General features: G+C 36.4%; 1 protein-coding gene across 2 annotated transcripts in view; it reads left to right on the top strand.

Annotated features, from left to right (window-relative positions):
• PGM2L1 (phosphoglucomutase 2 like 1) overlaps positions 1 to 23,017 on the top strand; it is a 65,834-nt gene that overhangs the window by 18,618 nt on the left and 24,199 nt on the right. For both annotated transcript variants that reach the window (XM_070625816.1, XM_070625817.1), the window contains exons 2-5: positions 10,207 to 10,374; positions 12,602 to 12,708; positions 13,430 to 13,514; positions 16,776 to 16,859. In XM_070625816.1, the coding sequence (XP_070481917.1) occupies positions 10,207 to 10,374; positions 12,602 to 12,708; positions 13,430 to 13,514; positions 16,776 to 16,859 (444 nt within the window). The remainder of the gene's footprint in view (positions 1 to 10,206; positions 10,375 to 12,601; positions 12,709 to 13,429; positions 13,515 to 16,775; positions 16,860 to 23,017) is intronic.

Genomic DNA, 23,017 nt, shown 5'->3' on the forward strand with positions numbered 1-23,017 from the left:
CAGAGAGGATGTATCAATTTATTCTTCTATCAGCAATGTATGAAAGTGCCTGCTTTCCCAAATTCTTAACTTCACAGTGTAGTATCAAATATCTTTCTTTGCCAGTGTGAAAGACGAAAACTATATTTTATTTTAGTTTTAATTTCCATTTTTCTTATAAATGAGGCTGAATATATTTTCATATATTTAAAGGACATCTGCGTTTTCTTTTTTATGAACTGTCTTCATATCTTTTGCCCATTTTTCTGTTGAGTCATTGGTCTTTTCTCTTTTTTATTTAATGTTAAAGAGATAAGTCTTTGGTTAATTTATTACAAATATTTATTCTCAGTTTGTCTTTTGGATTTGTTTATGTAATTTTTATCCTGCAGAACATAATTACAATTTTCTTGACAACATGGTACTTGGTAGATATATCATACTTAACCATTTCCAGTTTTGATTGTGTTTTTGATTTTTTTCAGTTTTATTGAGAAATAATTGACGTTAACATATAAGTTTAAGGTGATGGTTTGATTTACATGTATTGTGAAATGATTACGGCAATAGATTTGGTTAACATCTGTCGTCTCATGTAGATAACAATAAAATGTTTCTGATTTTTTAAAACTGTTTTAAATAATGCTGAGAGCATCATTTTGCATATAGTTGTTTTTCCTTTTTGGATTATTTCTGTAGAATATGTAAAGATGACAAATACATGAGATGGAGATATTTAATTTCTGAGAAATGCAGTCAAACCATAATTGTAGCATGATTTCAGAAGAAGATGAAAATTGGGCCTTATCAAAAAAGAAAAAAACATACTATTGTTTCCTTTGTTGGTAGTTTTCAGGCTGATGGGCAAGGTTCTCCTGATTGGTAGTATTTTTACCCTTCTAAAATACTATTAAACATCAGGCCATGAATCTTTGTCTAGTACAAATTAAATTAAGTATAGAATTATGGAATCTCAGTTGACAGGGACCTAGATATCATCTTGTTTAAGCTGCCACTCAGAATAAAAATATGTCTGTACTATCTCTAATAGGTAACTTCAGTATCTGTCCCTGGTATAGGGAAGTCTCGTCTTACTTGGGAATTAGATTCTAAAGACGATAAATAATGAAAAGCTCGTAAAGTAAAAAATTACCCTTGGAAACCCTTAAATTGCCCATGAACTACAGGATGCATGATTTGAAGTATCTAACCTAATACAGTGATATATAGTATATAATGTGCATAGTAATTCACCATTTATAATGGAGCACATTCACAAAATACAATTTTTAGTACTGCTGTGGAAGGTAGAGCTAAGTACATACAGTTGGATATGTGTAAGTTAAGTGTATATACAACTGTACTATGTAGTGCAGTATTGGATAGTAGACCGACTTCGAGTTCTCCTAATGACAGATAAGGTAATGTGGACAATTTTCCTCTAACAGCTAGAAAAGATAGACAAAATATAGATTTAAAAACCTGTTTGAAGGCGTTGAAGGCTCAACAAGTTAGTCAAGAATTTCTAGTTCAAGAGCTGAAAGGAGATAGAAATTCCAGGCCACAATCCTGAAGACAGGAATTCAGATAGCTGAGGTTAGCATTTAGGGCCACTTTTGCCCTGAGTGCATTTGTTGGTCCAGGATAGGCAGCCAAGTGGTTTAGCAGTCTTTTTGTTAGCTGTGCTGGGATAGAGGAACAAAAATTGGAATTTAGGGCCTGCCACAGGTGGGGACCCTGAAAACACTTCCACTTTGGCTTGGGACGCCAAAGGGCTGCCCTGTGACTACTGATGAACTCTTAAGTAAACATGCCTCACACAGCTCTGAGTCATTTGGAGCCTGAAAAGGGTTAAAGTGAACCTGGATTACTGGTGTCTTCAGGTGCCTAGGAAAAGCAAAAACAGTCTTCCCTGGAGGGAGGTACCCTCATCCCAGGTTTCAGATTTTTATGTCTACTAACAGTGTTTCAAATATAATATTCAGTACAGAGTCAAAGATAACCAGACACACAAGGAAACAAGTCAACATGAACAAGACCCTGAAGAAGCAACAGATGATGAAACTGACCTGCAGGGGCTCCTTATACTGCAGTTATCAAACGCAGACTTTAAAATAACTGTGCTTGCCAAGTCCGAGAAGATAGAAGATTAAAAATTGGGCAAAGGCAACCCACCAGTTGGGAAAAAATATTTATAAGTCTTATATCTGACAAAGGGTTAAGCTCTATACTATATAACGAACTCACACAACTCAACAACAAAAAAATCAAACAACCCTATCAAAAAATGGGCAGGGGACATGAACAGACATTTTTCCAAAGAAGATATACGGATGGCCAATAGACACATGAAAAGATGCTCATCATCACTAATCATCAGGGAAATGCAAATCAAAACTACACTAAGATATTACCTTACCCGTTAGAATGGCAAAAATAACCAAAACAAAAAGTGACAAATGCTGGAGAGGTTGTGGAGAAAAAGGAACCCTCATACACTGCTGGTGGGAATGCAAACTAGTGCAGCCGCTATGGAAAAGAGTATGGAGATTCCTCAAAAAATTAAAATTATGAGAGCAGAGACAGTGTCTTTTGTGCCTAGCACATAGTATGTGCTTAATAAATAGATATTTTTAATTAATTCAACAAACATTTGTTGAGAGCCTACTGAGTCCCAGGCTCTGTTCTCAGTATTGAAGATATAGTAATATTTAAAGTAATATTTTTGAGGTTTGCATGAAGTGTATATTTGTGACTTAATTTAGCCTGAAAGAAACGCATGAAATTATTTGTCCATAGGCCTTTATCTTAGAAAATATATCCACTTAGGGGCCGGCTCCGTGGCTGAGTGATTAAGTTCCCACGCTCCGCTGCGGTGGCCCGGGGTTCAGATCCTGGGCACGGACATGGCACTGCTTGTCAGGCCACGTTGAGGCGGCATCCCACATCCCACAACTAGAAGGACCTGCAACTAAGGTATACAACTGTGTACGGGGGGGTTTGGGGAGATAAAGCAGGAAAAAAAAAAAAGATTGGCAACAGTTGTTAGCTCAGGTGCCAATCTTAAAAAAAAAATATATATATATATATATATCTCCACTTAAATAGGAAATTCATTTCAATTGGGAGTTCTTATGTTTGATTGCATAACTTAAATGTATGCTAATATTTTCTTTCTCTAATATTTGCTTTTCCTGAAAGAATATGGCTATTTTGTCACTGTTACTGATGCGTAATCATTGAATATATGCTAAGCATCTTCTGTGTACAAGGTATGGGTTAGGTACTGTGAAGGAGGCAAAGTGTTTAAAAAATAGGCTCTGCTATCAACTGAAGGTACTCCCATTATGGGAGTAATTGATTACTGTTTTTAAGGGAATTCCCACTGTTGTCTGTTAACTTTTTTCGAATACTTGTTTTTGAGTGACATTGCACTTGGGGAATATAGGAAAAATATAGAATACCAAGAATATATAGTTATTTCTCTCAAAATGTTTGCAAAATACGGACTTTGATGAATGTTGGTGTAATCTATGAATGGCAAGAAGAATGCTTGGATAGGCAGGAGAAGGAGGAATGATAGGGGATGGAATTCAGTGTGTAGAAAAAGCATTAGATTGGGAGTCAGAAGGGCCCGGCCTTATTTCACAGTGGGGCACAGACTTTATCTACTGTATTAGTTAGGGTACACTCTGAGCTACTGAGGCAAAGACTATAAAATATAGTGGCTTAAAGCAGAGAGAAGATAATTTCTCTCATAACATTCAGAAGTCAGTAGCAGTCCAGGGCTGGTGGGGTGGCCATGCTATCCTCAATATGTGACTTGCACTATTGATCCAAAATGGCTGCTCCACTATCACATCACTCAGCCATGAGAGGAGAGATGACTCAGGAGAGTGTACGCTTAATCCTTTTCAGGGCAAGATCTGAAAGTGGAACATATCATTTCTGTTTTCATGCCATTGGCGAGAACTTAGTTACATGGTCTCACCTAGCTGTAAGGTAGACTGAGATATAGCCCCTAGCTGGGCTGCCATGAATGTACCCGACTAAAACTCTATGACTAAAGGAGAGAGAAATATTAGGAGACAACTAGCAATTGTGTGCTGTTCCACATCTGGGGTCCTCAGATTACTGAGTTACTGTCAGCTTTTTAAAATACCTTGTGAAACTTAGAAATATGTGTCTGTTTATAATCCAATAAAAATAGTGGTTTTTTTGCTTTTGATTGGAATTAGGAGTGTGTATGTGGTAGCAGTCAAGATATAGTCAGTTTTTAGCAATTGGCAATTATCCTTGATTTTTGAAAAGTTTTTGAAAGCAAATTGATGTATTTTATTGGGTAAAAACAATTCCAAGTTTGAGGTTCATTGGAGAAAAAATTAAATAGAAAGTGATGAGGGTGTTGAGCTCTTGACTAGATTCCAAAGTGAGTCTTGGGTCTAACAATCAAAATGTTAGAGTTTGAAGGGATCTTTTCTTTTCTTTTTTTTAATGCATATAAAGAAACTAGAAACTAGAATGGGATCTTTTCAGATTAAATTCAGATTGTACTGATAAGCCTCAGAGAGAAATGACCTGTCCAAAGGCTCAGAGTTTATTTAATAGAAAAGACTGGGTAAAGAGCTCTAGTCCTCTAAGTGTTAGTCTGTAAAGAAACTGACAACATTGTGGAAAGAGTAAGCCCACCCAGGATACTTCATAAGCCCTGAAAATACAACCGTGGAGAGTGAAGCAATTTCATGCAACCTACCACATTATGAGAAGTTTTGAGGTGTATGTGAGTATCCTCTCTGAATACTAACTGTATTAAACAGTGCAGATTAACTGTGGTAACAAATACTGCAAAATTTCAGTGGCCCACAAATGAAAGTCTATTGCTTACATTACAGTCCAATGCTGATCTGTGAGGGGGGAGGCAGAGGGGGAATTTTGCTCCATGCAATCTCTTATTCTGTCTTGTTGCTACATACTTGTCTAAGTCCCTGGCTGGATGGGCAAAGAGAGGATTATGGGGGCAGAAAAGGGGTTAATGGACCAGGCCTGGAAATGGCACACATCTTTTCTACTCAGATCCATTGACCAGAAGTCTGTCATGTGATCTCATCTAGCTCTAAGGGATGCTGTGTGCCCAGGAGGAAGAGTAGAACATTATTCCTATTTTTTTGCAGGTGAGAATACTAGAGTGAAATTACCTGTTCGAAGTCATAAAGGTAGTAATAGTTTCTACTAACTGGAGTCCTTTCATTTAGTATATTTAGTTGCTCACGTGATCTGTTACTGATAAAACCTGTAAAGCTTGAAAAGATAACCTCAAAAATCTTCACACTCTAATTAGAATCTAAAGTCCAGGAGGAGGTCAAGTAACTTGTTTGGGATTATCTGGCTAAGCAATTGCAGACTCAAGATCAGGGCCAAGCCTTCTAAATTCATAGGTTAGTGGTCTTTCCATTATGCTGCAGTCACTGTGGAGCTAGTTGACCAACAATTGGGTCCTTCATTTGTCAAAAAAAGTACAATGTGTCAGCATATCTGTAGAAAAACAAACATTTGAAGTGTTTTAGTTTGACTACCTTATATGGGAAATATTTTTTATTTAAAACTTAATATTGAGACAAGCATGTAGTATATTACTGAACAGTAAAATTCAACTCAGTGTATGTGCTCTGTTAGAAAAAAGTCCGTAAGTTAAAAGACTATGTCTACATAATCTTAAATTTTGAAATAAAATAATTAACATTTTTAGCTTTCACACTAATCTTCGCATATGCAGTATTATACTTAAATGACAACAGTATATTATATTTGAAAGCTTATTTTCTGTTTTCCTGGGTATGATTTTTATATTCATTAAGTGGTGATTATTCAAATATTATTAAGCCAATTATTAAGCAAATCTCATTTTATATGACAAGTATAGTCATTCAAGTTTTTTATCTAAGCCAATTTAATTTATGCTAGTTTCTTTTATTCTATTATTTATGCTAATTTTTTAAAGAAGGAGATATTAAATTTAGAATTACACAAAGCTCCTTTAAATGGGAAAAAAATATTGGTTTAGCAACAGTGTATTTTGGACTCAATGAGAAAGTATCTGGTTTGGAAAACATGTTCTGCTTCAGGACTCAAGACTTGGCTGCTCAAGCTGGCTGACCCTCAGAAGTAAATGTCAGTTGCATTCAGCCTTCAGATTTTCAGACTGCAGTTTCCTATTTTAACTTCTGTTTAGAAATAAACTTAAATTTTTTTTTCTCTGTAGTTATATAAAACTGGAATTTGTTATATAGACACCAGTTACCATCAGTAATATTTTAAAATGTCATTTACAGTTTTGCAATTTTGGATATATTTGAGTTACTGAAAAGTCAATTTTGTATGTTTGCCTCCTTTTTAGATGTATAACAATATTAGGATTTGGGGTTGTTAATATATATGATGTTCTTTTAGATCTGTTCAAATCTTTTAAACAATGCAATTCATAGTTTAGATTGTTTTAAGTTAGGTTTAGTACTAGAATGTTAATAGAATAGATTCAAGTTGTATAAGAATTATACAAATATTAGATTCATGAAAGTAGTAGGACAAAATTTACAAATGAATTCCTCATTGACAAACTTGATTTGTTTTATGTAATGATTAATTACTTTTTCTACTACTTTTATACACATTTATATTTATTACACATAAATAATACAGAAGCCCCCGAGTTATGAACAGAATAGGTTCAGAAAAACTTGGACGAATCCAAAATGATCCTTCATAAGTGAATGCTAATACTTTCATTTGATGTCAGGCACAGTTGGCTGCTTTGGATCTGGCGTGTAGCTTTCTTCACATCTATGAAAGTTTTTAAGTTAAGTTTATTAGAAGGGGCTCTTCTGTATATTTAAAGTGTTGGGTTTTTTTTTTCTTTTTGTAAATCAATTCTTTCATGTTTTCTTTGAATTTGGGCCTATGGACCTACAGTATGGAAAAAATAAAACTCCACGCAGTATTATGTAAGAAGACACTTTGTTTTCTTCATTTCAGCTGTATAAAGTTGCAGCAATCCATAGGATTAGAACCTAAAGGAAAATTTTTAGTATACAGGTAAAACTTGAAAATAATGCATGGCTTTAATTCTGTATTCTTTAGCTTACTGATTTCATACTAAACAATCAGCTTTATCCCTGATGAAGGATAGAAAATGCTAGTAGTCACTAAAATCTCTTTGAACTTTCTGCAGGATTACTTTTTTGGAGTACTAAAATGATTAGGATTCTAAAATATGCTAGTCAGAGCAAATTTAGTTCAGATTGAATGCATTTACTTTCTCAGTAGTTAATTTTCATTTTATATAGTAGAACAGTAAGTATATTTCCAAAAAGTATGTAAATCAGATAATTTTCGTACTGACTTACATTGTGATTTTAGAGTTGCTTTTTTACAATTGGCATCAGTTGAACAATTTTTTTTTTTTCTGATTAGGCTTCTTCTACCCTCAAGTTATGAATGAAGCGTAAATAAGAGAGCACATTTAGAAAGCAAACAATATTTTGTATTTGAGAAAGCTCAAATGTATGTTTTATAGAGTCAGATCTTATTAATAGCTTTCTGTGGGTGGGGAGAAAGAGAGCACTTTGTGAGATAAAAACTATTCATGTAGACGCACAGCTAGTGGTTTTTCTCGGCCATCATGGATACCTAACCAGTGTTCACCATAAAACAAGTAATACATACATAAAATATCCAAACAGTACCAAGGCTGTACAATAAAAAGAAGTCACTTTTCTACCTCAGACCTGGCCCCTGATTTCCCCATCAGAGGTAATCCCTATTTTTAGTCTCTTCTATTTGCTTGGAGTATTTCTGGAATGATAAGTATACACATACCTCTTTTATGCAAATTAAAACACTTTATATACTCTTCTACTTTCATTTTCATTTAATATATCTGAGTTCTATGTGGAAGAAGTACTTAAAAAATAGTTTGTAGGGCTGGCCCAGTAGTGTAGTGGTTAAGTTCACGTGCTCCACTTTGGCAGCCCAGGTTCACCCATTCGAATCCCAGTCACAGACCTACACACTGCTTGTCAAGCCATGCTGTGGCAGGCGTCCCACATATAGAGTAGAGGAAGATGGACATGGATGTTAGCTCAGGGCCAATCTTTCTCAGCAAGAAGAGAAGGATTGGTGGCAGATGTTAGCTCAGAGCTAATCGTCCTCAAAATAATAATAATAATAATAATTTGTAGCTCTTTAGAACCTTCATATATTATAGTTTATAAAAATCATAGTTATATGAAGATTTTTTTTTTTAAGATTGGCACCTGAGTTAACATCTGTTGCCAGTCTTCTTTTTTTTTTCTTCTTCTTCTTCTTCTCCCCAAAGCCCCCCAGTACATAGTTGTGTATTCTAGTTGTAGTTCCTTCTATTGTGCTATGTGGGACACTGCCTCAGTGTGGCTTGATGAGCAGTGCCATGTCTGCACCCAGGATCCAAACCAGCGAAACCCTGGGCTGCCAAAGCAGAGCATGCGAACTTAACCACTTGGCCACGCGGCCAGCCCTGTATTTGAAGATTTTTAACAACAAAACACAAACGTAATTTCATCATCTGAGTGGAAACTATGTGATAATCACAGCTACAGAGGTAGCTTTTTGGTTATATTTTTAAAGTTTGTAACATCAACATCTAGTTTAATGTCTAGCTATGAAATAGTGGAGAAATCTGAGTTTAAAGTAGATTTCAAATGCTTGTCACCATAATCGCTTAGCTCTTTTTACCGTAGAAATCTACTTATGTCTGATGCATCGTGATTCTTTATCCATTTTTAGTTTTCTCTAATATACAGGCTCTTTCAGAGCCAGGAATTAGGTTAGTACTGGATGTAATGTTTATAACAGCAAATGGAATTTTTAGGCACTACTCTAATAGCTGTGCAGTTAAAGGAAGTATACTCAGTAAACCAATAGCATTCGTGTCTGGTGAATCATCTTTATATTTATATACAAAAGGAATTGTTTTTGCTGTGTAGGTGAAGTTAGTTTTTATTAGAAACCTTATTAACCTGCCTTACATAATGCTTTTGTTTGTAGTGAGAAGGTGTAGACTTTAGAACCAGACCAACCTGGATTCAAATCCTGTCTAGACTCCAGTATTAGCTCAGTGTTACTAGACTCTCTCTCTAAATCTTAATTTCTTCATCAATACAATGGTAATAATACTACCAGTAAGATGCTGCAATGACTGTTCTTGTATGAATAAATCTCTTTGTTCGTGTGAAAGTATTGCTGTGGACAGAGAGATGTACGGGCCAAAAGGCATGTGGCAGTTTAAATTTTGAACTTTGCCTTGGCTTATTATTCTGAATATTTATTATTGTACGTGTAGGCTATAGATGTCGAAGATCTAAGCAGATATTATGGACTAAATCCATACTAACCTGAAAGAAGTATGGTTCACCTTATTATCTTAATATTTTACTCTTTCTCCTAAAAAAAATGCTGGAAAATTACATTTAAGTTGTATGCTTATTATGATTGCATTTCTGTTTGAAACTTGCTACTTTTTTGTGAAGCACTATTTTCAGTGATAGACATCCTTGAAATTTATGAAAATGAAGAATGTGCTAATGAAATCCAGAATCCTAAAATATTGTTGTTTGTATGTCTTGCCTCATGTGCCGTGTTTGGACTGAATTTTCATTCTCATTCTTAACTAAGTCCACATTTAACACGTTAGACATTTTTAGGGTCAACTTTTACTATAGATAAATTGAATGTGACTTTAAAGAGCAATAAGGCTTATCTGGTCATTTTGAATTACAGAGGTTTAGGTAGGTAGTTGGTAGGCATGTTTTGATGGCATTCATCCGATAGCTTCTATATTTCTTTTAAAACTTAATATAGACTCTAATTTAATTGATGTTGGTTTTGACTAAGAGGTTTATTTTGGATCCGAAGCTCTTATCAATTTGTTAAAAAAAATTCTTGACTGTGTTACAAAAAATACTACGACAACTAGAGATAATGTAAACCATCCTCAATAGGGCCTGGCCCTTCTGGGGGTTCAGTAAGTGGCAAGTATTGTTTTATAGACATACTGATATTACTAAGTAGCACCATGGAATTTATAGTGAATGTAGAACCTTGTGTGATGCATAGTACTTATTGGCTCCTCAAGAGGACTTCCTATTTGGACTCTGCTTATGATCCTGATTAAGTTTTAATACTTCTTTCTTATAGAATCCCAAGACAAAAGAGCAAATTGAAAATCTGATACGGAATGGGATGAACAAGGAGCTGCGAGATCGTCTTTGTTGCCGAATGACTTTCGGGACTGCAGGCCTTCGTTCTGCAATGGGGGCAGGATTTTGCTATATTAATGACCTTACAGTAATACAGTCAACACAGGTAAGTTTTATAAAGCATTATGTGTGCAGTTTTTATCACTCTATTTTTTTGCTTTATAAATTAGGTAGTACCTTTCTTAAAAAACAAAAAACCTTAATATCCAGGTACGTATTCTCTTGTATGTAAAAAATGTAGAATAAATTCTGATGTTTGGCCTTGCCCCAGATTTATATTAGAAGTCGTTTATGTATCTTCAAGGTCACAGATTCTGATTGAGTTATTTTGGTTGCCATTGTCAACTTTATGAGAATGTTACTTTGCATTTGAAACCAGGAAATGGATATTGACATTTCCGGTTAATACAAAGAAACAAATTTAGATAGAAAGATGATGATTACCCATTTTGGCATATGGCCATTGGTAAAGGTTAATCAGAGTATTTGGAAAATTTAGTTGAAAATATTTCCCTTTAACATAGTTTTCCGTTTCCATTTGAGAGTTAAGATAATGCGTAATATGATACAATTTGCTTTATTTCTCTTCAGTTTTATACAACTTACTCTAGAAATAAATTACTTCTCTTTCCAGTGAATCATCCTCACTGCTTCAAGAAACTGCACTTTCCTTGAAGGCCAAAATGCATTGAGCATATACTAAAAATAGTTCTAGACTAGAGATATATTCCATAGACTTAACTCTAATTGATACTGCCAAACAGTAAATCATCTTTAGCCTTGTTCTGAGGGAATTCTCTAAAGCCAAGCACTAATACAGGGATAGAGGAGAAAGGATGACAGGATGACTGAATGGGTGGGGTATATGCCACCTTCCCCATCCCCGTCCCCTTTCTGTTCCTCATCCAGAGATGCTTCAGTTCAGTTTTTCCTATATACTGGGTTTCCTCAGAAGCTTTCATTTTAAATGAGGATTCCTTGGCTTTACAAAAAGGGGTGGAGAGGTGTTCGAAAATCAATTTCTATAGAAGTGCACATTTTTACAGGAATTGAGATTGCATTGTGTAAAGTAGAAAAGCTGGATAGAATCTGATTCTTAAACTCTGGCCCTTTTCAGAGTCTAGAGATAGGGGGGATAAGATGGATTTTCATACCAGAGGATAATATGAGGTTTTAGGATAGTATCATCAATTAGAAATAAATAAGTTGGTGAAACTGGCCAATTTGGGCTATATTAAGTGATGTGTGAACATACATGTGAACATACATGCATGCACGTGCGCGCACACGTACAATCAGTGATAGGGAGTAGGTTGGGAAGAATAATTATACTTGAGAGAGCTATGGAAGAAGGGTCCAGAAGTCGGTGAGGCTTCATTTGGTGCTGCCACATAGTTATTTAGTGTGCCTGCTGTATAGTAGGTCTTCAATAATCAGTATAACTTAGTTTTAGCTGAATGAGTGGCCTTGGACAAGTCATTAAATGGAGCTTCAATCTTATTCTGCCTTCTGTTTTTTTTTGAAGAGATGTTGAAAGACAGAGACAAAAATAGAAACGGTATCTGCATTTCTTTCTTTTCAGGATTATTGTAAGGATTAAACGTGGCAACATTTGTCAAAGTAGTTTTGAAGGATTGTAACAATATGAAGTGTTATTTTTAGAGATGAAAACATTTATTAAATTAGCAAATCACTCGTAAGATAGTTTTAGCTTATCATTGTGATGTTTTCAATGTTAAATGCTTCATTTAATGTTTTTTCTCACCCTTCAACTGCAAGTTTTCCTAGTTTATGAGATTTTTCTTTCTGTGAGATTTTAAAACTAAGGAATTACGAATGGGATCAGCCATCTTAAGAAATGTTCTAATGAGGGTTTATGTTGCTGATTAAAAATGTTTTTGTCATAAATAGGTCAAATCTCTTGGTTAGCTTCAACCTTATGATTTACCAAGATCTAAAATGGTCAACAGTCTGTTCTCTAGAGCCTTAAGGCAAGAAATAATTTCTTTTGGCTCTTCTAACCATTTTTTTAGCATACTGACTCTCATGTCTCATCTTTTTTCCCCTAATGTTTTATGTATTGTATTAGATTTAACAGGTAATTAATATTTCTGTGGTATTAAATGTGTCTGAAATGCCAGGAAATAGATGTTGTCATCTCACATTTGAGATTTGAACAGCATTGTTCCCACATTGGTAAACATGGGCGAAAAGGCAGAAGCTGCTTCCCCAGGAGCCAGTAAGCTACACACGACATGTAAAAATAATAGATTTTTAGTCTAGACAAGTCAGGCATTCATCAGGAGCTAATCTTTGGTCTTTTTCTGCTTCAGGGGATGTATAAATACCTGGAGAGATGTTTCTCAGACTTCAAGCAGAGAGGCTTTGTCGTTGGGTACGACACACGCGGCCAGGTAACCAGCAGCTGCAGCAGCCAGAGGTACCGTGTTCATTGCTTCAGAGATTCATTTGGGTTGGAATATCACCTTCAAAAAGGTGGTCTTTTTTTTTGGCCAATAGTAGGATTTCTGAAACAGGAAACTGTCAAATAGAAATGTGATCACATGCTAATAATGTTTATTTTAGAGCTGAAATAGAAATATTTCTAAGATAAGCTTTACAGAAAGGAATAAAATTTTAAAGTATTTCAAGTTAGTGTTTTGAATGACATCATATCTTATGTTGTGATTTTAATATTTTATCGAAGGCAGTGGGTAGGAGAAATTATGTAGCTGGTATTCTCTTATTATAGTCCCGTAGGGTATTTTCACACATAGATAATCATGATATAGTGACTCTTTTTTTCAGGGTGTAATTGTGCCTATTGTGTTTATCAAAGTCTCTTATTTCACTTTCCTCTGTTCTTTTTGCCTTTTGCAGGTTTTATTTCTTAGTAAAAAGCTACCAAAAGATGAATGAGGAAAAAGGAAGAAATTAAAATGTCAATTCTGTTCATTGTTAAGCTCCTTTTTAAAAAAATTTTATTTAACATTTTTAAGTTGGAGCATGAAGCTTGAATAAGCAGTAATGATAGGAATTGGTTATATTAAGCTACTATATATTCAGAATAATTGTAATGTGAAATATTCATTTTGTGGTAGGTTGGTTTTTAAAAAGTATAATAAGCTAAGGACTAAGTGAAATCTCCATCTTTTTTTAAGGCTTGCTGAACTCACTGCTGCAGTCTTACTGGCCAAAGATGTTCCTGTGTACCTTTTTTCAAGATATGTTCCTACTCCTTTTGTAGTAAGTGTGTTGTGGTGGTAATCGTATAGTTTGCTCCTCTCAAAAAGATTTCTTAAATCAACCAGGATTCAAATGTTTGTCATGCATGTAGTTCTCTATTAAGTAATATGAGGGACCAAAGGAAAGCAAATTGTGCTCTGAGTTTATTTTCATTCAGTGAGCGTGTGTCGAACACCTGAGAGTTTGATCAAGTTAGCAAGTCCGCAGTCATGGTGGGATGTTTTGATACTCTTCTTTCAGAAACTGATTTACCAGACAGGCAAAAATGATTTAGGATAGATTTGAACACGCTATTAGCGTGCTTGATCTGCTGTGTGTGTGTGTAACAACCCTGTATTCAGTGATGTAGGATAGTCCTTCTTATCAAGCAGGGTCACAACGGAAATCTCAACAAAAACCAGAGAATTGCTTATCAAATCTTAGCCCTGGACCCCAGTGCAATAAGATTTGAAATAAACCCACAAAAGCCCGTATGTTTGGAATTTTTAAAACACATTTATAAATAATTTATGGATTAAGGAAGATACCGTAATGAAGATTAGAAACTACAGGCAGTCCTTGCTGTGCATGATAGAGTAGGACTGTGAAGATAACTATGTAAGCTAAAACCGTGCAAAGCATCTTAGTAATCAATGGGAAAAATTATGATTGTCTGGGACTTTTAAAGTTTTGGTTAAAAATGTATAGGGAAAAGAAAAAAGTCGTGAAACTAATATTTATATAAGTATGCTATAATTTAAACCATTAGAAACATTGAGAACTAAAGTGTTTATTTCTTAGTAAAAAATTTATCAAGAGTACAAACAGTGCTTGCTTCTTGTCATATAATCAATACGAGTGAGCATCTTTTCTGTGTCTTGGCACATCGTCACACTCCTTTCTAAGTTTGGATCAGCTTCCAACATATTATCCTTTGTGCTTTCAATGTTGTGGAATTCCTCTTCAATTCTGTGAGAATCCTTTTTTTTGGAAATCTCTGAGAATTCCTTTTTTTGACAGTATCACCTCCTCTGGAATACCTTCATCCTTTTCATCACAACCACATCCCTCATTTGTGTCCATGAATTTGCCCTCACTAAGCTCATCAGGTTACACATCTCGAGTCACTTGAATGACGGCAGCGTCAACATTCTCAGCTATTATTCTATGACTCCGTTTATGTTTGATTCAAATTTCACTTCCACCATTATCACTTTCTCTTTCTTTGCTACACTTTCATCTTTGTTGGCCAGTTCCTTCTTTCAATTATCCATTTTTGCAAACTGTCACATGGGTTTATCACTGGGAGAGAAGGAGGCAACACAACTACGTTCTTTGCTGTCTGTTCGAGAACTGAATAACAGATGTACAGTGACCAATCACTGACAGACTTTAACAGAGCAACATGATTGGTCACTGATCGTGATGGATCTCTTATGTACACAGTTATTTTGGACTGAAGAGCTAGCAGCCAGGTTTGTACTTGATTCAGTACAAACTTGGTTCAGCTAATCACAGTTAATATAGCACAGTAACTGAAAGTTGAACGTGTTGGGAGACTAGTATCATTCAACTAAAATATAGTATTGGAAATTCATGTATTTTGGAACTGAGCAAAGTATGGACTGCCTGTATTTAAAACTGAACAACAATGAAAACAAATAGCAAAAATTATGGGATGTAACTAAAGCCATACTTAAAGGGAAGTTTATAGTCTTAATGAATATATTGGGGAAAAAAGATTTTAAAATAATGAGCTCAGCCTTTAACTTAGTATGTTAGAACTAAAACAATAAATCCAAATAAAGTAAAATGAAGGAAATAACAAAGATATGAGGAAAAACCAATTAAATAGAAAATAAAGAAAAGAGAGTATCAACAAAAGCAAAAGTTGGCTCTCTGAAGAGACAAAATAGACAAATCTTTGGCAGTGGTGCTCAAGAAAAAAGGAGAAGACAGAGAAATTAAAAGGGTGCATAATAAATACAGTAGAGATTAAGAAAACCACAATATTCTGAACAACATGATACAAATAAATGTGAAAGCTTAGATGAACTGGCCAATTTCCTAGAATAATTGATACATCAAAACTGATAAGAAATAGAAAACCTGAATAGACCTATAACCGCAAAAGAAAGTGAACTGATGTTTAAAAAATCTTCTCAAATTAAACATGCCAGATCCAGATGATTTTATAGGCAAATTTTATCAAATGTTTGAGGAATAGATAATGTCTCTATAAACTATTCCTATTGGTTTATTGGAAATATAGTGAGTGGCTCAGAGAATTGAAGGAATTGCTAAACAGTTAACTCTTATGAATGACAGAAACCAGGGAGGGTTCAGAAATTTAGGACATTTTTGTAGGATTCTGCCACTAGCTTGTCAGTTCCAGCTACCATCAATCCCGGTGTATTGACATTCCTCTCCTATTGCAGGTAGGTTTGCTCTAGCTGGTAGGGAAGTCCCAGATTCACACCCCTTATCACCATGACTTCAAGTCAAAAAAGCAGTCTTCCTTCACTACCTGCAGGAGAAACGTCTTGGAGAAGGACTGTGACCAGGCTTAGGTTATGAGCCAGTCTCTGAATTAAATCATCAAGGGACTAGATTACTCTGATCAGGCCTGGGTCATGTGTCCATCTCTGCATGGCCAGGAGGAGAGAATTCGGATATGATGGTAGGAGTAGGGGGAACATCCTACACAGACAAGTAATAACTACTGCAGAGAAAAAGGGAAATCCAACCTGGCAATTAACTTTAGGGCAGAAGATGGTGAATTGACATTTGTATGGTATAGAGGCCACAGAGCATATATAAAGATCTTCAAATTGGAAGGCAAGAGACCTATGTTCTACACTTGAATTTTCTCCCTTATGAGTGTATAGTGTTGGATAAACCTCAATGTATGATGTGCTGGATTAGATCATTTCTAAATTTAGTTCCAGCTCTAACATTTTATGATTATATTCACCACTCGTATCTCCAGAGTCTGCCGGAGTGTCTGGCATATAGTAGGTATTTGTTAAATGAACAAAATAATAAGAGATGTTTATAGGACTAAGTTAAATGAGAATTTGGGGGTGGGGGGAGCCATTCAATCTGACAGGTGTTTATTGGTGACCTTTTAGAAATGGGCCCCAACCAGTGAACCTAGAGTTGATTGTTGAGGTTTTAGGCTGTTTATGTCTTAATGTCTGGTATTTAATCAGAGATATTCTCATGTTAAATGTATGAGTAGCTAGGAAACAAAATGGAATTACGGTGTTACTGTCTTTTCAGCCATATGCAGTCCAGGAGCTCAGAGCAGTTGCAGGTGTGATGATTACTGCATCTCACAACCGCAAAGAAGACAACGGATATAAGGTAAACCCTGGACTCCTGACCTTTGCTTATTTCATAGTTCTTATTTTATTTAAATAATATGTGCTGAGTATATTTTCTACACTGGGGAGCAGGGCTAGACATATCAGAAAGATAAAAACATTGAGGCCAGCCCTCAAAGAATGGGTATCCCTCATGGCCTCATTACTTCTCAACATGTACTATCACAAAAGTATCTTCATTGGTCTTTTTACTTCTCACATCTTACTGCCTTTGATTTTCCCATCCTATCCCAAATCTATCCTCTCTGCCATTTCAGAAATAAAGTCATATTGTACCAAGAACTTGAAGAATGAATAGGAATTTGCAGGAAGAGAGCCAGAGGAATAGTACCTTGACCTCGTTCTCCTCTCCCTCCAACCTGCTACCGGGGCTCCCCACTGGCCACAGGATCTATTTCCTGTGTCAGCCTCTGTGGCAGAAAGCAGGGTGGAGAAAGGTGAAGAGTGGCTCTGAAGGGGCAAACAGAAGAAACAGCTCAGTATTGAGCCAGTGTTTGGGGCTCCTGGGTGATGAGTCCATGATCTTATATTTGTTTTTCATCTTGTGTGGGAGATCTCCAGGTACACTGAGCTCTGTTTTACTGAGAAAAAGAAGATTTAATACTAATCTAAGATTTTGGCCCTGGCCAGCTAAGTGGATAGTGTTACCATTCAGAGAGGCAGGGAAGAAGCATGATTAATTCAGTTTTGGACATACTAAGTTTGAGATATTTGTGGGTCAACCAGGTAGCAATGTCCTGTAGGCAGTTGCATATATAGATCTGTTGCTCAGGGGAGAAATCTGGGCTGGAGTCATAGATTTTGGGGTCACCATACATATTAAAGCATATAAGAATATTTGGAAGTCCTTTATTTGGACGAGCAGCCCAGAGACAGTGTATAGTAGAAAAACAAGTACAAAAGGGATCAACTTTAAGGGAAGGGAGAAAGAAGTGCTGGAGCTAGGAAAAAGACCAGAAGAGATTGGTGTCATAAAAACCAATGGATAAGAAAGTCGCAAGGATGGAGCAGTCAACTGTCAAAAAGAGCTAAGAACTCAAATCTCTCTCTGAGCATCAGACTCCTATATCTAGCTACCTACTCGATATCCACTGGGACGTCTGAAAGCCATTTCAAAATTAGTGTCTCCAGAACAGAGGTCTTAATCCCCCCGACAGCCTGCCACAGACACACCCAAATGTGTTCCTCCCCATTTCTTCCCCCTCTGTAAATTGAAGCTACCACCCAGCCAAAACCCAAAAATCATTCTTGATTACTCCTTTTCCTTCACTCCTAACATTTAATCTACTAACAGGGTCTACAAATTCTACATCTAAAATATATGTTGAATATATTTACTTCTGCCCATATCTTCTAGCTCCGCCATCCTGAAGCATTATTGTCTTCTGTTTGAACTACAGCATCCTAGCTGGTCTCTTTCCTGTGTCCATTGTTCTCCCCTGCAGTCCATTCTCCAGAAAGCAACCAAATGATCTTTTAAAATATGAACAGGTCATGTTACTTTTCTGCTTCAGATTCTTCAGTGCCTTCTCATTCTTCGAATAAAATCCAAACTCCTTACCTTGGGGCTTACAGGACTCTGTCTCCTGCCTACCTTTTCAACCTTGTTTCATTCATTCCTCTCCTGTGCTCACTATGTTGCAGGCACACTGCCACTCCTCTCTGTTCTTCCAGTTCTTCCAGTGTACCAAGCCCTTTCCCACCTCTGAGCTTTTGTAATTGTTTTTTCCTCTGCTTGGATTGCTGTTTCCCAAATCTTGCAGACTTGCTTATTTTCATCCTTCAGGTTTCTGCCCAGATGTTCCTTCTTTGGAGAGACATTTCTGGCCACCTTATCTGAAGTGGCTTCCCTCAGTGACCTTCTCATCTTGTTTATTTCCTTCACAGAACTTATCACTCTCTCTAATTATCTGCTTTCTTTATCATGAATTAGCTTGTTTGTTTATTGACTGTTTGACCCTCCCCACCCCATTCCCAATATAAGCTTATGGGTGGAGGGACTTAGTCTGTTTTGATATTCATTGCTGTTGAACGTATATTTGTCACATAATAGATGGTCAAAGATTTTTTTTCTTGAAATGTAAGCACAACATAAAAAGTATGAAAGTTAGGGCCGGCCTGGTGGCGCAGCAGTTAAGTTTGCATGTTCCGCTTCTTGGCGGCCCAGGGTTCGCCGATTAGGATCCCAGGTGCAGACATGGCACCACTTGGCAAAAGCCATGCTATGGTAGGCATCCCACATATAAAGTAGAGGAAGATGGGCATGGATGTTAGCTCAGGGCCAGTCTTCCTCAAAAAAAAAAAAAAGTTAAACAATGTAAAAAGTTAACAATAAATATCTTTCCGGCCAGCCCAGTTGGCCTAGTGGTTAAGTTCATCTCGCTCTGCTTTGGTGGCCTGGGTTCAGTCCCCAGGCATGGACCTACACTACTCGTCTGTCAGTGGCCGTGCTGTGGTGGTGGCCCACATACCAAAAGAGCAAGATTGGAACAGATGTTAGCTCAGGGCAAATCTTCCTCAGCAAAAAAAAGTCTTTCTCCCGTCCTTTTCCTCTAGTGCTCCTCTTCAGAAGCAAATATTGTTTCTGGTTTTAGTTTCCTTCCAGAGATAGTCTATGCATGTGGAATCATATATGTGTTTGTCACCCCCTCATTTTTTTCCCATAAGTGGTAGGGCACCATATACAGTGTTCTGCACCTTGCTTTTTTCACGTAACAGCATGAAACAGTCTTAAAGATCATTCTCTCGACTGATTGATTGATAGGTCTGCCTTACTCACCTTAAAAACCTATATAGATAAATCCTAATTTATTTAACCGATCTTCTGTTGATGAACATTACATTTCTTTCTGATCTTCTGCTACCTATAAACAGTGCCACAGTGAATGTTCTTCTACGTATATCTTTGTTCATATGTGCAAGTAGATTTATAGAGTCAGTATAGAATAGTGGTTAAGACTGTAAGTTGGGTTTGAAACCTACCTTTGCCGCTCAGAAGCTTTGTGACCTCAGACAAGTTATTTAATTTCTGTGTGCTTTAGTTCCCCATCTGCAAACTGGGGATAATAGTAGAACCAATATAGGGTGAGAGTGAGGACTAAGGAAGACACTGCATGTAAAATGTCTAGTGTAGTGTCTGGCTCCAATAAATGCTCAATAAATGTTAATTGTTGTTTTCATTCTTATCACCTATAGCTGAACTGTCCAATATGGTAGCCACTATGGCAGTAAGGACCTATGGCTATTCAACATTTGAAATATGACTAATCTGAATTAAGATGTGCTGTAAGTGTAAAGTACACACCAGATTCAAAGACTTAGTACAAAAGAAGAGTGAAACAATTTGATAATTTTGTATTCAATGCATGTTGGAATGATATTTTGGATATATTGGGTTATATAAAGTGTATTACAGTTAATTTCACCTATTTCTTTTATCTTTTTTTAGTGTGACTACTAGAAAATTTTAAATTACATAAGTGGCTTGCATTGTATTTCTATGGCACTGCTAATCTATAGGATAAATTTCCAGAAGTGAAATTTCTGAGTCAAAGGGAATATGAAAGAAAATTTGTCATTCTCTATTCAAGGTGGTTATACCAATTGATACTCTCACCAGCAATGTATGAGGGTCTTTATCCCACACCTTCCATTATTGTGTTATCAAACATTTTGATCTTTGCCAATCAGATAGGTGGAATGTTATGTTTAATCTGCACCTGTCTTCTAAGTGAGGTTGAGCATCTTTTCATGCACTTACAAGATACTTGTGTTCCGTTTCCTGAAAAGTCTGTTAAAGGTGTTGCCCATTTTTCTCTTGGGTTGTTGATCTATTTCTTACTGATTTGTGGGAACTTTTATGTGTAAAAAGTAGTTCATGCTCCCCCCATACTATCATTTGCCTTTTGACTTTATTTATGATATTTTTCCATGCAGAGTATTATGGAATTTTTCCATTTTGAAAAAAAGTTATTTTGACATTTTTATTGGTATCATATTTCATTTGTAGATTAATTTAGGAAGCTTCAATATTTTTATTTATTTATTTATTTTAAGATGAGCCCTCAGCTAACATCCACTGCCAATCCTCCTCTTTTTGCTGAGGAAGGTTGGCCCTGAACGAACATCTGTGCCCATCTTCCTCTACTTTATATGTGGGACGCCTGCCACAGCATGGCTTGAGAGCAGTGCATAGGTCTGCACTCAGGATCCGAACCAGCAAACCCTGGGCCACCAAAGCGGAGTGTGCGAACTTAACTGCTACAGCACTAGGCTGGCCCCAGGAAGCTTCAATATTTTTATAATATTATTGATGCTTCTTATTCATGAACAGGATGTAGCTTTCTCTTCTTTCAAGACTTCTTTTAGATCCTTAGTAACATTTTAAAGATTCTTTTAAATAGATCTTTCACGTTTCTTTTAAAGTTTGTTCCTGGGTATCTTTTCTTGCATGGATTTTTCTGCTACTATATCAGGTTGGGATACATTCTGCTGCAGGTTTAGAAAACTCATAAAAATGCCTTCAGCTGATAGGAGTTTATTTTTCTCACATAACAAAAACTCCAGAGGTGGGTGGCGGCTAGCATGGTTCTGTAGCTCAGTGTTGTTGGGTGTGGCATCTCTGCAGTTCTTTTGGCCCTTTCTGCCAACGTGGCCATCATATAATAGTTGCTGTACCTCTAGGTAGCACGTCCACATACAAGGCAAGAAGAAGTGGGCAGGGGAAAAGGCCAGGATGTTTTCCTCATGTTTTATAAATTTTTACAGAAAGCTTTCAGGGCCTATGAATAGAATCTTTTCTGTGCCTTGGAATGTGGGGGCCTCCCTTCAGAGCAGTTTTTGCTGTTTTAATCTCTGCGGGAACCTCAGGAGTTTCATTGACTGGGAGCAATTTCTGTGTTAATTTAGACCTCAGATTTGAATTTTTTTTAATAACCCAGAACCCAAGAAGAAACAGACATGCTTCCACATCATCTTTCTATAATGGTGGGCCGAACTTTCTCTAGTCTATATTTCCACTGAGAGGGGGGTCTCATTTCCAATTTCCTGCCTTCCACTGGGCCTTGCAACTCAAGAATCAGATAAACGGACAGTTCCCAAATCCCAGGCAGCCACAGCATCACCATTATTACTCTGGTTTCCAATTCTTTTCTTTTTTTCCACTGCCTAGAGTTTTCCCTTTCCTTCTTGTGAACTAAACTATGCATTTTAGATAATGCTTTTTCTACTTTTTCTAATATTTTGAGGAGTTTATAGAGTGGGAATTTGCAGGTCATCTAGTCTACCATATTGCTTGGCACAGAGCTTAGTACACAGTACGTACACATAGTGCATAGTTAAATGTGTTCTTTCTTTCATTTAGGATACAATAGAAGAGATTCATGTCATACACATGGTAGAAGTCAGTACAGGCATACCTTGGAGATATTGCAGGTTCAGTTCTATATATATGTATTAAGTCCAACTGGTCTAGCTTTTCATTTAATTCCACTGTTTCTTTGTTGACTTTCTGTCTGGATGATCTATCCATTGATGTGAGTGGAGTGTTGAGGTCTCCTACTATTATTGTGTGATTATTATCTCCTTTTAGGTTTGTTAATAGTTGCTTTATATACTTTGGTGCTCCTGTGTTGGGTGCATAGATATTCATAAGTGTTATTTCTTCTTAATGGAGTGTCCCCTTGATCATTATATACTGCCCCTCTTTGTCTCTCTTTTCCTGTCTTATCTTAAAGTCCACTTTGTCTGCTATAAGTATTGCAACACCTGCTTTCTTTTGTTTCCCATTAGCTGGGAATATCATCTTCCATCCCTTCACTCTGAGTCTGTGTTTGTTGTTGGAACTGAGATGTGTTTCCTGGAGGCAGCATATTGTTGGGTCTTGTTCTTTAGTCCATCTTGCCACTCTGTATCTTTTTCTTGGAGAATTCAATTCGTTTACATTTAGGGTGATTATTGATATGAGTGCTTAATGCTGCCATTTTATCACTCATTTTCCGGTTCTCCTGCATTTCCTTTGTTTCTTGTCCTGTGTATTTCAGTCTACCACTTGAGTTATATAGTTTTTTATGTTGTGTTTCTTAGTTTTCTCCTTATTTATTATTTGTTTCTCTGCTCTGCTTTTTTGTTTAGTGGTTA

This window comes from Equus przewalskii, chromosome 6 (assembly GCF_037783145.1).
Source record: "Equus przewalskii isolate Varuska chromosome 6, EquPr2, whole genome shotgun sequence".
NCBI lineage: Eukaryota > Metazoa > Chordata > Mammalia > Perissodactyla > Equidae > Equus > Equus przewalskii.